Here is a 13,479-nt window from a genome sequence, read left to right as displayed (position 1 = left end):
TGTTAAAAAACCTACCAGAAATCTCCCTCCAACTGCCCTAGGGCCCTGGTCACTAGAGCTCTTGAGCTTTTTTATAAAATCTGGACTGGAGCTGCTCTAGACTCTGCTGAACTGGAGCACATAAATCACAGACTGGTGCCCTTAACATTGCAGTGATTGCTATTTCAATCAGCTACTGTAAGCTCACTTGCTTCTGGCTAGCCTTTCTTCCCCTTGACATTTTGCCTGCCCCGGTAAAAGTACAGCAGTGATGTTTGGCAATGAAAATTTATATTTAATTTAAAATAATTTCATAAAATTTATACTCCGCTTTATCGTTAAAAAACCCCAAACAAAGTTTGTGATTCTCATTTTTGTGTTTCTGCAGACTGATGTGTTCTCCATGGTGGCTGTATCGCTTGGAGTTGTGAATAAAATTCTCATTAGTCATGATGGAACTGGTCCAGGTAGAACTAATTTCCTATTGACAGATCAGTTTCACAATCTGTTTAAAAGTGCATACCCATTTTCTTCTGTGTAGTTCCATGGTCTAAGATCAGACAAGATTTTTTTTTTCTTGCTGTATATAGAGCAGTGTTTTTCAACCTTTTTTGGGCAAAGGCACACTTGTTCCATGAAAAAAATTATGAGGCACACCACCATTAAAAAAGTTAAAAAAATTAACTCTGTGCCTATATTGCAGTTATCTAAATACATCAGAGTTGACCCCCTCTTTATTTTTATTTCTTAAAACTCCTCCGCTGTTTGCAATCTCTTTCCAAGGCAAGCAAGGCTCCCTTCTGCCCTCTCTCAGTCTGTTTGGAATGTTTCTTTTAAGCGCCTCTTAAAAGTATCTTTCTGAATGCCTTTCAAGTATCTCTTTTTTAAAATCTCTTTGCACTTCTACAGATACACATAGTCTCTTTAATTCTGAAGAGTTGCAGTAGGGTAGAGTTGCACCAACCTTTTATGCAGGTCGCGGTTCTTTCTTATTTCGGAGGTTTTGCCGCTTGTGCGCTTCAGCAGCCAGGCTTTCTCAGTGCGGGAGGGAGAGAGCTGCAGCCGGCGTCTGTGATCCCCTTCTGGACCTCGCAGTCCATTGCGGGAACCCCTCCAACGCCCTGCCACCCCTCTTTAGGCAGGGAGTCCCCCCTGTTCCTCACACGGGGGTTTGAAGCCTCAAAACAGCCCGTTTTCACCCCGCAAAGAGTAGCGCTCCCCAGAGCTTCGTCAGGGAGCGTCTGGAGCAGTCCGCGGCAACCCGGAAGTCCCCCGGCCGGCTTCCTTTATGGCGGGTCAGCGCCCCCTAAAGGCGGCCGCCTTCTCGTCGCGGCATGTGACTAGGCACGTGACAAGGCAGCAAATCGCCCTTCTCGCCGCGGCACGTCGCAGCACACTAGTGTGCCGCGGAACAGCAGTTGAGAAACGCTGATATAGAGCATATAGTTTATTCATCTTATATAATAACATATATTTTATAAAGATAATCAAATTTTATAGAAGAACTTCAAGCAATCGTGAGCCTTCTCCCGTTGCATTAATGTTGACTCCTCCCATATTATAGTTGTTGTTTGGTCTAATGGCTTAATCATAATTTATGGAAAAACATGTGCGCTTCTTGTCTTTCACGTGTTTCCCAATAAACACAGTAATGTTTGAAGGTGATACCCCTTCTCTCCAAACATGGGGACATGTGGTAGACATGCGCCAAGAAACTATGATTGGCTATTACTCTTGGTACATATATACTACATGCTTATGAAAATACATTGCTTTGCTAAACATTACAAATGTTACAAATAGTATGCAGTACTGTATGCAGTAGACGTACAAATCCACGACATAAAATGTGAATCAGACCTATTTTTTCTGTATGGAACAAACATTTGATGCATTATATCCCTTTTTAAAAAGAAAAGGTCCACACTGATGAAGTAATAAAAATATATATTGCTTTTTCAAAGAGTGGAATTTACCCACAATTCACTCAGTTTAGTGAACATTTTTGTTCAAATATTTCACCAATAAAGTAATTGCAGTGCAATCCTAGATGTGTCTGCCCAGAAGAAATTGTCATTGTCTTCAGTGGAGGCTTCATCCTAAAACACCAAGATTGCCAAATTAGAGCATCAAATAAGGGAAATGCTCAGCCTCTTAGTTTTTAAAATACCAAAATATAACTTGTTTAAATATGATAAAATTGTGTGGGTATTGTGGAGGAGCTATGTTGTTTATGAGTTTGGATGTCACAGTCATGTAACCAGATTAAATAAAAAATGTGGTTTGGTTGCTGGAAAAAGTTAATACCCCTGCAATGAATGTATCTCTTACTGTAGACACATCCGAATCAAATAAATATCAGCGGATAATTTATTATAAAACAATAATTTGGGAAGGTTCTAAAATGTGTTTGAATAGTAATGAAATATGTTGACCTAGCTCTCCTTGAGTTTCTGTTGTACAATACATAACTCCCCCCCCCCAACAGGCCTGGCTCTAGGTGCAGTCCCAGTGGCGCAGGGCACCAGGCCGGCAGGGGGGGCGCTGCACGGCAAAGCCATGCTGCGCGCTGCGAGGGCGGGGGCGCCGGAGCGATCTCTGCGCCTCAGCGCCAGGGCGCCCAACCTGCTCGAGACGGCCCTGCCCCCACACCCTACCCAAAGGCTAAGCATTTCATCTTTCACCATATGCAATGCAAACTGTAAAAAAGATGAAGTGTTTAGCTCATCAAATATTCTGTTAAAACAATCTAAAGAAATATATTTCCTTAGACCAGAGTCGGTCACGATTGGACCTAATGGTCAGGGGTCCTTTTAAAGGTTTACTATTTTTGAGGGAAAATAAGGTGTTTGAGAGTATTAATTATTGGATTTGCACATGTGAACTGTATTAATCCCTTTGTCCTGATTATCTGAGTTTAATGTGATTGAATTAACCACCACCACCACCACCCTCTCTCTCTCACACACACAAGCAATCTAAGCATAGGATGTTTTTGTCATTGAATCACAGGCAGTGGTTGGTTCCTTGAAAAAGTTGTCATCAAATTTCAAGAGAGAGAGGAAGGGGAAGAAGAAGAAGTAGTGTTTCCCTGTAATAGGTATGCTAATGTGGGTAATGTGCAAGAGTTCCTCATCAAAATGGAAGGATTTATATTGATAATATAAACCAGAACAGGCTGAACTACATCTTCATGGCTAGATGCATCACTGTTGGTGATTCCTGCATTGCAGGCTGTTGAACTACCATAAATCAGGGGTCGGCAAGGCTTACCGGGCATGGGCCAGATCACTTCTGCGGAGATCCTCCATGGGCTGGACCGGCGCAGCGCAATGCTGGAAATCATGTCTGTGCATGCCTAGACACCAAAAACTGTGCCTGTGCAGAAGCAATTTTCGGCGTCTGGACATTTGCAGAACCGATTTCCGGAGCCATGGAAAAGAGCCCCCGCACCGTGCTGCGCCAGTTTAGCGCAGCACGTGGGTACTCGCCGAGTGGGCAGCTCGGTTCAGGGGCAGCTCATGGGCCGCTTCCAGCCCATGGGCTTTAGGTTGCCAACCTCTGGACTAAATGATCCTAGTAGTCCCTTCCAACTCTAAAATTCTATGCTTCTATGAATCACAGTTTCTCTGTCTTGTCTGAATTCACTTTATTGATACTCATCCAGTTCATGATAATTTCCATATACCAGTTCAGCACATCTGCTGCTTCCCTGACTCAAGTGTAAAAAAGAAATACAGTTGGGTGTTTTCTACATATGATGACACGTCACTCCGAATCCCTGCATGGCCTCAGGGGTTTCATGCACACAGTAAAAAGAAATGATGGGGAGGCAGGGGAGAACCTTGAAGGACCTCATAGGGTTCAAGAGCAGGTCTCCTATGGTAGTACCATCTTTTCTAAATGGCCTTACAGTGCTGGACACTGCTGGCTCATACTATTTGGATCTGTTTCATTTTTTCTTCAGACCTGGGTTTGGCCTTGAAAAAGCATTGGTTGCCTTGATGGATAATCTGTGTTGTCAGAAGGAGTGTGCCCTCCTGGATATTTCAGTGCCTTTTAATATTCTTGAGCATGATTAGCCTCAACAGACTTTCTGAGTTGTGGCTCAGGGGCGTTGTCATTCAGTTACAGTGTTCAAATGCTGGTGTTGGGGGGCTACTGCTTGGTCTTGTGACAATCTGCTCTGCAAAGTGCCATGTTGCATTCCATGAGACATATTTACCTGAATCTGCTGGGTGAGGTAATCCGGGCATTTGGACTAGGATGAACATCAGTATGCTAATGACACCCAGCTCTATTCTCCTTTTCATCTGATTCAGGTGAGACAGTGGAATTATTATTATAGTTGTAGTGGTGTGTTGAATTGATGTCAGGAATCAGTAATGGGTTGTTGGATGAGGGTCCATACAATTAAACAGAATCCTCATGAGACAGAGGTGCTGTTGGTGGGTTGTTTGTCTTACTAGGAGTATAGTGTTGAACCTTCTAAGGATGGGGTTGTACTCCCATTGAAATACAGTGGTACATCTACTTACAAATAACTCTACTTACGAATTTTTCTACTTACAAATGGAGCTCCGTCCGCCATCTTGGATGCGGTTTAGATAGGATTTTTTCTACTTACGAATTTGTAGATAGGGTTGCTTCTACTTGCGAATTTTTTTATCCCAATGCATTCCTATGGGATTCGACTTACATTTTTTTTTCGACTTACAAATGTGTGTTCGGAACGCATTAAATTCGTAAGTAGAGGTATCACTGTAGCAGGCTCACAGTCTGAGGGTGCTGAGAGAGATCCAGCTTCTTATAGAAGGCCTAAGTCAGGGGTCAGCAAACTTTTTCAGCAGGGGGCCAGTCCACTGTTCCTCAGACCTTGTGGGGGGCCGGACCATATTTTGAAAAAAATATTAACGAATTCCTATGCCCCACAAATAACCCAGAGATGCATTTTAAATAAAAGGACATATTCCACTCATGTAAAAACACTAGGCAGGCCCCACAAATAACCCAGAGATGCATTTTAAATAAAAGACACATTCTACTCATGTAAAAACATGCTGATTCCCGGACCGTCCGCGGGCCGGATTTAGAAGGCAGTTGGGCCGCATCCGGCCCCCGGGCCTTAGTTTGGGGACCCCTGGCCTAAGTAAACTCCATGATTTAAAGCACATTTTATTAGCTAAGACTGTTGTGCTGATGTGACTTATCCTGGACAGAGATAGCCTGGCCATGGTCTGCTAACCATCAAACTAGACTACTGCAATATCTTATATGTGGGTTCGCTTTTGAGGACATATCCAAAACTTAATACACGGGCAGGCATTTTGCCAGGTCTTAATGGATGACACTAAATGGCTTGGGAAGCTGGAACCCAAAGAACAACTATCTTCCCTATGGCTGTGTTGTAACATTGAAATCTTAATCAAAAATACTTCTCTGAACCTGCTTAAGTGAGACAGGTGGCAATGGAAGAGAAGAACTTTCAAGGCGTGTCATCTTGAATGTAGAATGCTCTTCTTTGTTGCAGTTCTTTTTTAAAAAAATTGCTTTGCTGTGTTTTATTTTTTATTGTGTGTTGGTTTTGTAATTGCTGTGAGCCACCCTAGGAGTTGTTAGGCTGAAGCATGACATAAAATTGTTTACAGTAAATAAATCTACACAATTCCTCTGTATTAAGTACAGCTACCCTTGTTTATATCTGCAGAGACAATATGTAACTTGACAAGTGATACTTAGAAACTTTGTTAAGTGGGAGGGGGGGAATAATGCAGGGTTTCGATTTACCAAGACTAATTACTAACTGCCTTCACTGTAATTACCTTCTTTTTTTTTACAATGGAAGATGGCTAGATGAGTACCAGGATGATGGGAAGACAGAAAGAGAGCTAATTGCCAGAAGTAAGTACTGAAAATAAGATCATTTGTACTATAATTATATCCTAGGTACCAAATTGCTAATTACACTTAAAACTATAGATTCTTCTTGTGAATAAGAATAAGATTGTTTTTGCTTTTCTATTTTAGAAAACAGTAATGCACCAATGGCATATAGAGGTAAGTTACACTCTATATTCATTTCCTGTAGAAACCGTCTTTGCTGCTTGAATTTAAACATCATTTTGGGCTGAAGCAGACACATAAGAAAAAAAGGAGGAACACATGGTTGCGTTTATTCAGGCTTGTCCATCTAGCATTCAATAATGGTTTTATGTTACATGCAAATGCAGCCATTGCCTTTTACAAGTAGCCATTCATGGAAAGCTTCTGCTAACATGGAAAATACAAATTGTCTGATAACAATCTGTAGAAGGGGCATCACAAGTCATTTAGCTGAGTAATGTAAAGGATTTCTCACTGTTTTCCTCATATTTATTGTTCTGTTCTAAAATGAGTCAGAGGTTCCCCTGAGAGCAGATCCAAGGTTTGTTTTGTTTCATCACTGTCATTTAATAATTGGAGACAGCTACTCCAGCATGGGAGTAGAAAAAATGCATTGTGAAGTGACAGCAAAAGCAGTTTCAGGTCAGAGTTCATCAGGGTATTCTCATAGTATCCAGAAATAATGCAGACTTAAGCTATACAGCTACTGTGCACAACCACGTTTTGCAGATCCCTGCCCTGAAGTCCATGTACACCACCAAGTCCCTTGAGCCTCTCCAGACAGTCTGTCAAATTTCTGCCTTTCACCTGCTTCTTGCTGTTGCCCCAGTAACAGTCTCTCTTGCTTGGTCACCAGTTTTTCCTGTTCCTCATGCTCTGTTTCATCATATTATTTCATATCAGAGTGATGGCAGTCCATGCTGGGCTGTTGGTATTACTAGGGATAGAGGGATGTTTCATTCAGTCCATATTTATAAGTAGACTAATTTTCACCTCCTGCACTAATACACCAATTGGAATGCAACTTCTCCAAGTTTTGTAATACAGTTCTCAGCTAAAAATATGTACCAGGATGATTTTTTTAAAGCCTATACTGTATTAGGATAAGAATTTTTTTAGGAAAATGCACATTGAGCTAAAACAAGTACTTAAATGTGTATTTTTAATATAAAATTATATGTAGATCCATATTTAAACAAGAATTTTCATACAGATAAAAGATTCACAGATAAATGCAGAAAAAGGATGCAAGTGATGTTTTATGAATGAACACATGCAAGACTGACATGGACCAATCTGTCCATCCCTACCTATTTTGCTAATTTGATATGGCTTTATTGTTACTTTTAAGGATCTAGCATCATCTAATGGAGTGCCTGCTGCTGCACAGACCAACTTGTGTTTTCTTGTTGATATTCATAGAAATATGGTTGGAGACCTAAAATGGTTGCTGCCTGTACTTCTGATTGCCTAGATTCAACTTGTAAAACACATTGAGCTTTAACAAAAGATTGTCAGCTAGGTGAAATGCAAAGTTGGGTTTTCTATTAGAAATGGAAAGCATTTTGCAAAGAGGTCTTAAAATTTCCTGGCATGAAGTAGGAATGCCATTAAAGAAAAGAAGAGCAGTATCCAGCCTCTTTTTGATTACTTTCCTCATTTACTGTCTTCCCCAGTGCTAATCTGTCACGGACCCTCATTATCACCCCAAGGTGGGTTTGTTGTTCACCCTCTTGCTTTGCCAGATCATGTAATCACTTTTGTTCTGGGAGCTGCACCTCCCTTCATTCTCCTGCTGCTACATTACTAATTAAAAAGATGACAGAGCACCATCAATGTATTAGTAGCAGTTCTGATCTCCCTTATCTATGTCGACAAGTAAATATAAAATGACATGAGAGGAGAAGCAAAGTGTCTGTTACAGCAAAGGGCTGTGAGGGGAGTTAAAACAAGCAGAAATTAATTCAAATGTTTAGGATTTGAGCCTTTGCTGCCACAAGCAGCTATAGAAGCCTCTCATTGTGATTGCCTACGGGAAACCCACCCCACCCCACCCCGTGCCACCCTCTACAGAATATGGTATGACGCCTTATCTGTGCCAGGGGATACCTGCACCAGATCCCAACTGATTGAAGGGATCAATTAGAGCAGGATAGCATGGAATGTGTCTGACTCAGCAGATCTGATTCTTCCATTCTATAATTGCTGATTCTCTCCTTGATGAGGCTTGCTCCTATGACCACCTGCCTAACTGTTAGCTCTTCACTGGTGATAGAGAAGTGTTGTGTATGGTGGAGGGGAATGAGCCAGGACAGCACATACAAAGGAGAAAATGTGGTGTGGGAGTGGGAATTCTAAAAATGGGAAAATGGGGAAGAATCATGGAATTGTGTAAAGTTGACATGTACCCCAAGTCAAAACAAAATTTTTAAAAATCCTTCCAGTAGCACCTTAGAGACGAACTAAGTTTGTCATAGGTATGAGCTTTCATGTGCATGCACACCTATGACAAACTTAGTTGGTCTCTAAGGTGCTACTGGAAGGATTTTTTCATTTTGTTTTGACTGCGTCAGACCAACACAGCTACCTACCTGTAACTTGTACCCCAAGTGTCATCTAGTCCAACCCACGGCAATAAAGGAATCTCAACTAAAGCATCCATGACAGATGTCCATCCAACTTCATCTTTAAAACCTCCAAGAAAGGAGAGTCCACAACCTTCCAATGGAGTCCATTCCACTGTCGAACAGCTCTTGCTGTCAGAAAGTCCTTCCTGATCAGAACCTCCTTTCTTGTAACTTAAAGCCATTGATTTGGGTCCTAGCCTCCAGAGCAGGAGAAAACAAGCTTCCTCCATCTTCCATGTGACAGCTCTTTAGCTATCTGAAGATGGCTATCATACCTCCTCTCCTCTCAATCTCCTTTTTTAAGGCAAAAAACCCCCAAATCACTGCAGTGAGTGTGTGAGTACTTGACTTCAAAAGTCCTTTCCTTATGTACAGCACTCCTGAAATTCATTTTAGTCACAAAAATAGCAAGAAACCCTTCAGTCTTATAAAATACAATTTTGTTTTGATTGTTTGTTTACCTTTATTCCACAGGTCAGTGGAGAGTGCTGGTAAAGACTGCTCGAGATTCCCCACTGTCACGGGAGTGTAAAAGAACCCTTGTGATTTACGGCTCAAAGGGCAAAAGTGACAATCTTATCCTTTCTTCCCAAAGCTTGGGAGATATGCCCTTTCAACCAGGAGCAACTGATGAATTCCTTGTAAGTTGCAGCTATAGCACAGCACAGAGATTGCAGTGGCATCTTGCTCTAGCCAAAGGATATATTTGGAATCCTATTATGACTGTAGCAAATGCCATCTCTTATTTACAAAGATAGCTTGATTTGTGGTTTAGTTTTTCTCGATATATTTTCCCTGTTCTTTTACAATCTGTAAGCTGGATGTAACCAATATGGAATGCAGCACATACCCAAAGTCAGAAACAATGAGAATCATAGAAGTATCTATTGAAAGACTGTGTTCAGGTAGGTTCTATGCATTTTCAGAAGAAATAAATTGACACTTTACAGAACACAAGCAAATTGGTGACAGCTGGCCCAGTGTTAGGCCATGACATTCCTGGGCAGTTGCTAGGGCCCCACAAGGGTGCCCTGATGTCTGCCCTGGGTCTCTCTTTATTCACATTTTATCAGTGCTAGGTGGCTGGGCTTGTGAGCCATCCTTTTAATTTCCTACAATACCCCATTTACCCCATTTAGGGGCATTTAACTTCCATTGTGTTGTATTGGATTGTAGCTCAGAAGAAGAGCCACTATCTATTTGATTTTGTGTCACAACTGTTCACAGTTAGAGTCTTCTCTCCCATATTAAGCATTTGCAATTGAGCCCCTCCACCTCTACCCCTCTCAGAGTGAATAGGCCACAAGCTTTTGCAAATGCTTTACTTACCCATGCATTGTTCAATGCTACAGCAGAAATAACACGGATAAGATATTATTGGTTACAAAATTCAAAAAGTACCTTCAAACATGGAGTCTGGGCTTGGGAGGTCCAGCCTCATACATGTGCTGAGCTTACATAGGAGGGGGAAGGGCAGGAAACAACCCTTACTTCCCCACTCCTTGGAGGGGATGTGACATAGAACCATAGACTCATAAAATTGTAGAGTTGGAAGGGACCCCAAGGATCCTCTTGTCCAAACCCCTGCAGTGCAGGAATCTTGCTCACAGCCATCACTGGGTGGGCTTGCACCACCAACCTTCTGCTTAACAGCCAGGTGGACTGACCCATTGCACCACACAGTCTTCTCTAGAAATTTACAGCTCTGTTGTCCTTTACTGTTGTACTTTACTGGCAATTATGCACAGTTATGTTTGACTGCATAAAATCTCCCACAAAAGGTTCCTGATTCAATCCTCTGCATTCACATGTAGGACTGGGAGAGACCCCTGTCTGAAATCTGCAATCAGTTAATTTGGACATTTCTGAGCATAATAGACCTATTGACTCAGTATAACACAGCTTCCTGTGTTTCTGTGTCTAGGGATTATTTCTCAGAGTACTTTTGCTATGTTCACTTTTGGTGGCTTCCTTGCCCAATTGCTGAATAGGAACATGAGAAGTTGTTTTATATTGAGTCAAATCTAATTGGTCCATCTAACTCAATATTGTCTACACTGACTGGCATTAGCTCTCCAGGGTTTCAGGCAGGAACTGTTTCCAGACCTACCTGGAGATGTGGGGATTGAACCTGGGACCTTCTGCATGCAAAGCAGATGCTCTTTCATTGAGCTACAGATCTTCCCCAAATACCTGTGCATCTCTTCCCCTGCTGAAGCCTGGCACATTTTTTTCTTATTATTTTTTATTGACTGCTTCACCTATATTAGAAAAGTCCTTCCTTGCATAGCCTCATATTGGGGGCACTGGAGTAGAAAACATTGTCTGGGTTGTTACCTTTGCTGGTAGATTTTCAAACAGTGAAGCAATTTGATTCAAGTCCCACCTGACCTTTATAGCATACTCAGAGTGGAATCTATTACAGCAGGGGTCTGTTGGGGAGAATGCCTTATTTCAATAATATAGCCATAGGCTGTTGGAAAAGCTAGTTTTTCAGACACTTTGTAATTGTTTTGCCCTCAGTCATGGTAGAGCATGAATGTGCAACATTCATTATAGTGGGATCCTACTGTATCTGGTTCCTAAATGACTCGTGATAAGTTGACTAATAGTAGCAATAGTTTGTGTTTCTGTAGCATTCTTTACTAACTAAGCACATACAGTATATTTTAGTAAGCTGCAGAATCAGGGCTGGCATCTGTACCTAGTATCCTTGGGCACCTGCCAGGACCCAGAACTTTGAGCATCACCAGGCAGCTGGATCAGTCATTGAATTGTAGAGTTGGAAGGAACCCCAAAGGTCATCTAGTTCATAATTTATCTCCATATTACATATTGGGAGGAGAGGCATGAGAGGTAAAGGCTTGCCTATCCTGACCCCTTTCTCAATTGTGTTCCAAGTTGAGCTAAGAATGTGGAACTTCATAGCTCAGGGCTCATGCTCTTCAGTGGTGTGCTACATTACTTTGCCAAAGAACAGCAGGAGAACATGACAACATTTTATTCTTTGTGCTTATTTGCATAAAAACTTTGCAAATCCAGTAATGCTGGCCAACGTTCTTTGTGCACAAATTTGTTTTTGTTTCTTTTTAAAATAGATGGTCACACACATGGGAATGTGACCTTCCTGATTTTTTTCCTCTGCCCCACCCCTTCCCATGCTGACACAGCTCCATGAGAACAATTGCAATCGCTGAATAAGCAAACAAGCTTTCTGCATGTTAATCTCATATGCAATACAGAAATTTTGCCCCCTCCTCTATCTCCCCTCCTCCCTAAATATTTTTTTTCCTAGAGCTACCCCTGGCTGTGCAGCTCAAGTATCTGACAGCTCAGTCTGAAATTTAAGAGCAATAGCTGAGGCATGAAAATCTTGAGATGCCATTCTATTCCAAAACCATTTAAGCAACATCAAGGCTTGGTTGCCCTCTTTATACCTTATTGCTGAGGCTGTTTGAATGATCATAGGCTTTTGTTGCGTGAGTTCACCCATTCCCATTTGTGGCAGCACAACTGGTTGCCATGGGAATGGCTGTGTGATGTTGCAATTAACAGAAGACTGCAAATTCAGCAAAGCAATATGCAGGAGCAGAAGAACAACAAAGATCTGGATTCAGTACGATAGCACTTAGTGAGGATTCACATACAAATAATATAGTAGTGTTTATACAGAGTCAGCTTCTGAAAAACGGCAGGCCTCATTTTGATCCAAAATTTTGATTTCTAATTATTCCCATTAATATGTGGGTGTTAATTTGCTTAAGTTTGAACATATATTTGGCACCAATCCAGCAGCTTAAGTGCTCATAGGAACCTTGAAGATCTCCACATGAACATGAAGCTTTCACCTATTTTCATCTATGAATATGACAGTTCTCCACTTTGTGCAATGAGGTTTTGTATTTGCTGATATGAAGTGTTCCCTGACAGTGAAGAACAACGCTATATTTCTAGAAAAAGAGGTGCTGAGACTTACCTTGAATGTTTCCCTTGTTCTCTTACAATGGCAATGGCGCCCACATGAGAGGTGCCAGAACTGAGTTCCAGTGAGTTCTAGCTGAAAAAAGCATAGTTTTATGGTGAGAGTGGTAGATTTGTACTGGGGAGATGCAGTTTTAAATCTCAACTCAGTGATGACACTCACTGGATGCCTGTTACACCAGTCACTATCTTTCAGTAAACCCTTTCTATCAGGGAAAGTTAGAGCTGGACCAAAAAGAAGGCTGATCACCGAAGAATTGATGCTTTTGAATTATGGTGCTGGAGGAGACCCTTGAGAGTCCCATGGGCTGCAAGAAGATCAAACCTATCCATTCTGAAGGAAATCAGCCCTGAGTGCTCACTGAAATGACAGATCATGAAGCTGAGGTTCCAATACTATGGCAACCTCACAAGAAGAGAAGACTCCCTGGAAAAGACCCTGATGTTGGGAAAGGTGGAGGGCACAAAGAGAAGGGGTCAACAGAGGATGAGATGGTTAGACAGTGTTCTCGAAGCTACGAACATGAGCTTGACCAAACTGCGGGAGATAGTGGAAGACAGGAGTGCCTGGCGTGCTCTGGTCCATGGGGTCATGAAGAGTTGGACATGACTAAACGGCTAAACAACAACAAGCAGAGGTGCTGTGTGAGGGGGGGAAATAGTGCAGGGGAATAGCCATGTATGCAATGCTGCACTACCTGGAGGGAAGAGCAAGCAAGGTATAAATGCAATACTCCAAAATACTTGGAGATGGAGATGGTTCCTATGGGAATGTGGTTAGTAGGAATGGGGTGAAATGGGGGGAACTTGTGCATATTGCAAGGTAGCCAAAGATGTCAACTTGGTTCAGGAAAAGAACACCCCAGCTATGGAAATATAAAGCTATAAGATTTCAAGACACCATTCTGTGTTTTCCGTGTCACTTAGGATCCTGCTTTTTTTCAGTGAGAGATGCAACCCTGCCTTTTCCACCCACAGTGACCTTTTCTAGCACACTGGCTTTCAAGTG

The 13,479-nt window shown here is 41.9% G+C and overlaps 1 protein-coding gene across 6 annotated transcripts in view; it reads left to right on the top strand.

Annotated features, from left to right (window-relative positions):
- RP1 (RP1 axonemal microtubule associated) overlaps positions 1-13,479 on the top strand; it is a 194,812-nt gene that overhangs the window by 107,768 nt on the left and 73,565 nt on the right. For 5 of the 6 annotated variants that reach the window (XM_060277834.1, XM_035125532.2, XM_035125531.2 and 2 more), the window contains 6 exons: positions 368-446; positions 2,992-3,079; positions 5,825-5,880; positions 6,007-6,036; positions 7,539-7,574; positions 8,964-9,130. In XM_060277834.1, coding sequence (XP_060133817.1) covers positions 368-446; positions 2,992-3,079; positions 5,825-5,880; positions 6,007-6,036; positions 7,539-7,574; positions 8,964-9,130 — 456 coding nt within the window. The remainder of the gene's footprint in view (positions 1-367; positions 447-2,991; positions 3,080-5,824; positions 5,881-6,006; positions 6,037-7,538; positions 7,575-8,963; positions 9,131-13,479) is intronic. The other variant, XM_060277835.1, reaches the window with a different exon arrangement.

The sequence above is a fragment of the Zootoca vivipara genome, chromosome 8 (genome assembly GCF_963506605.1).
Source record: "Zootoca vivipara chromosome 8, rZooViv1.1, whole genome shotgun sequence".
Lineage (NCBI taxonomy): Eukaryota > Metazoa > Chordata > Lepidosauria > Squamata > Lacertidae > Zootoca > Zootoca vivipara.
This window is presented reverse-complemented; position numbering and strand designations above follow the sequence as displayed.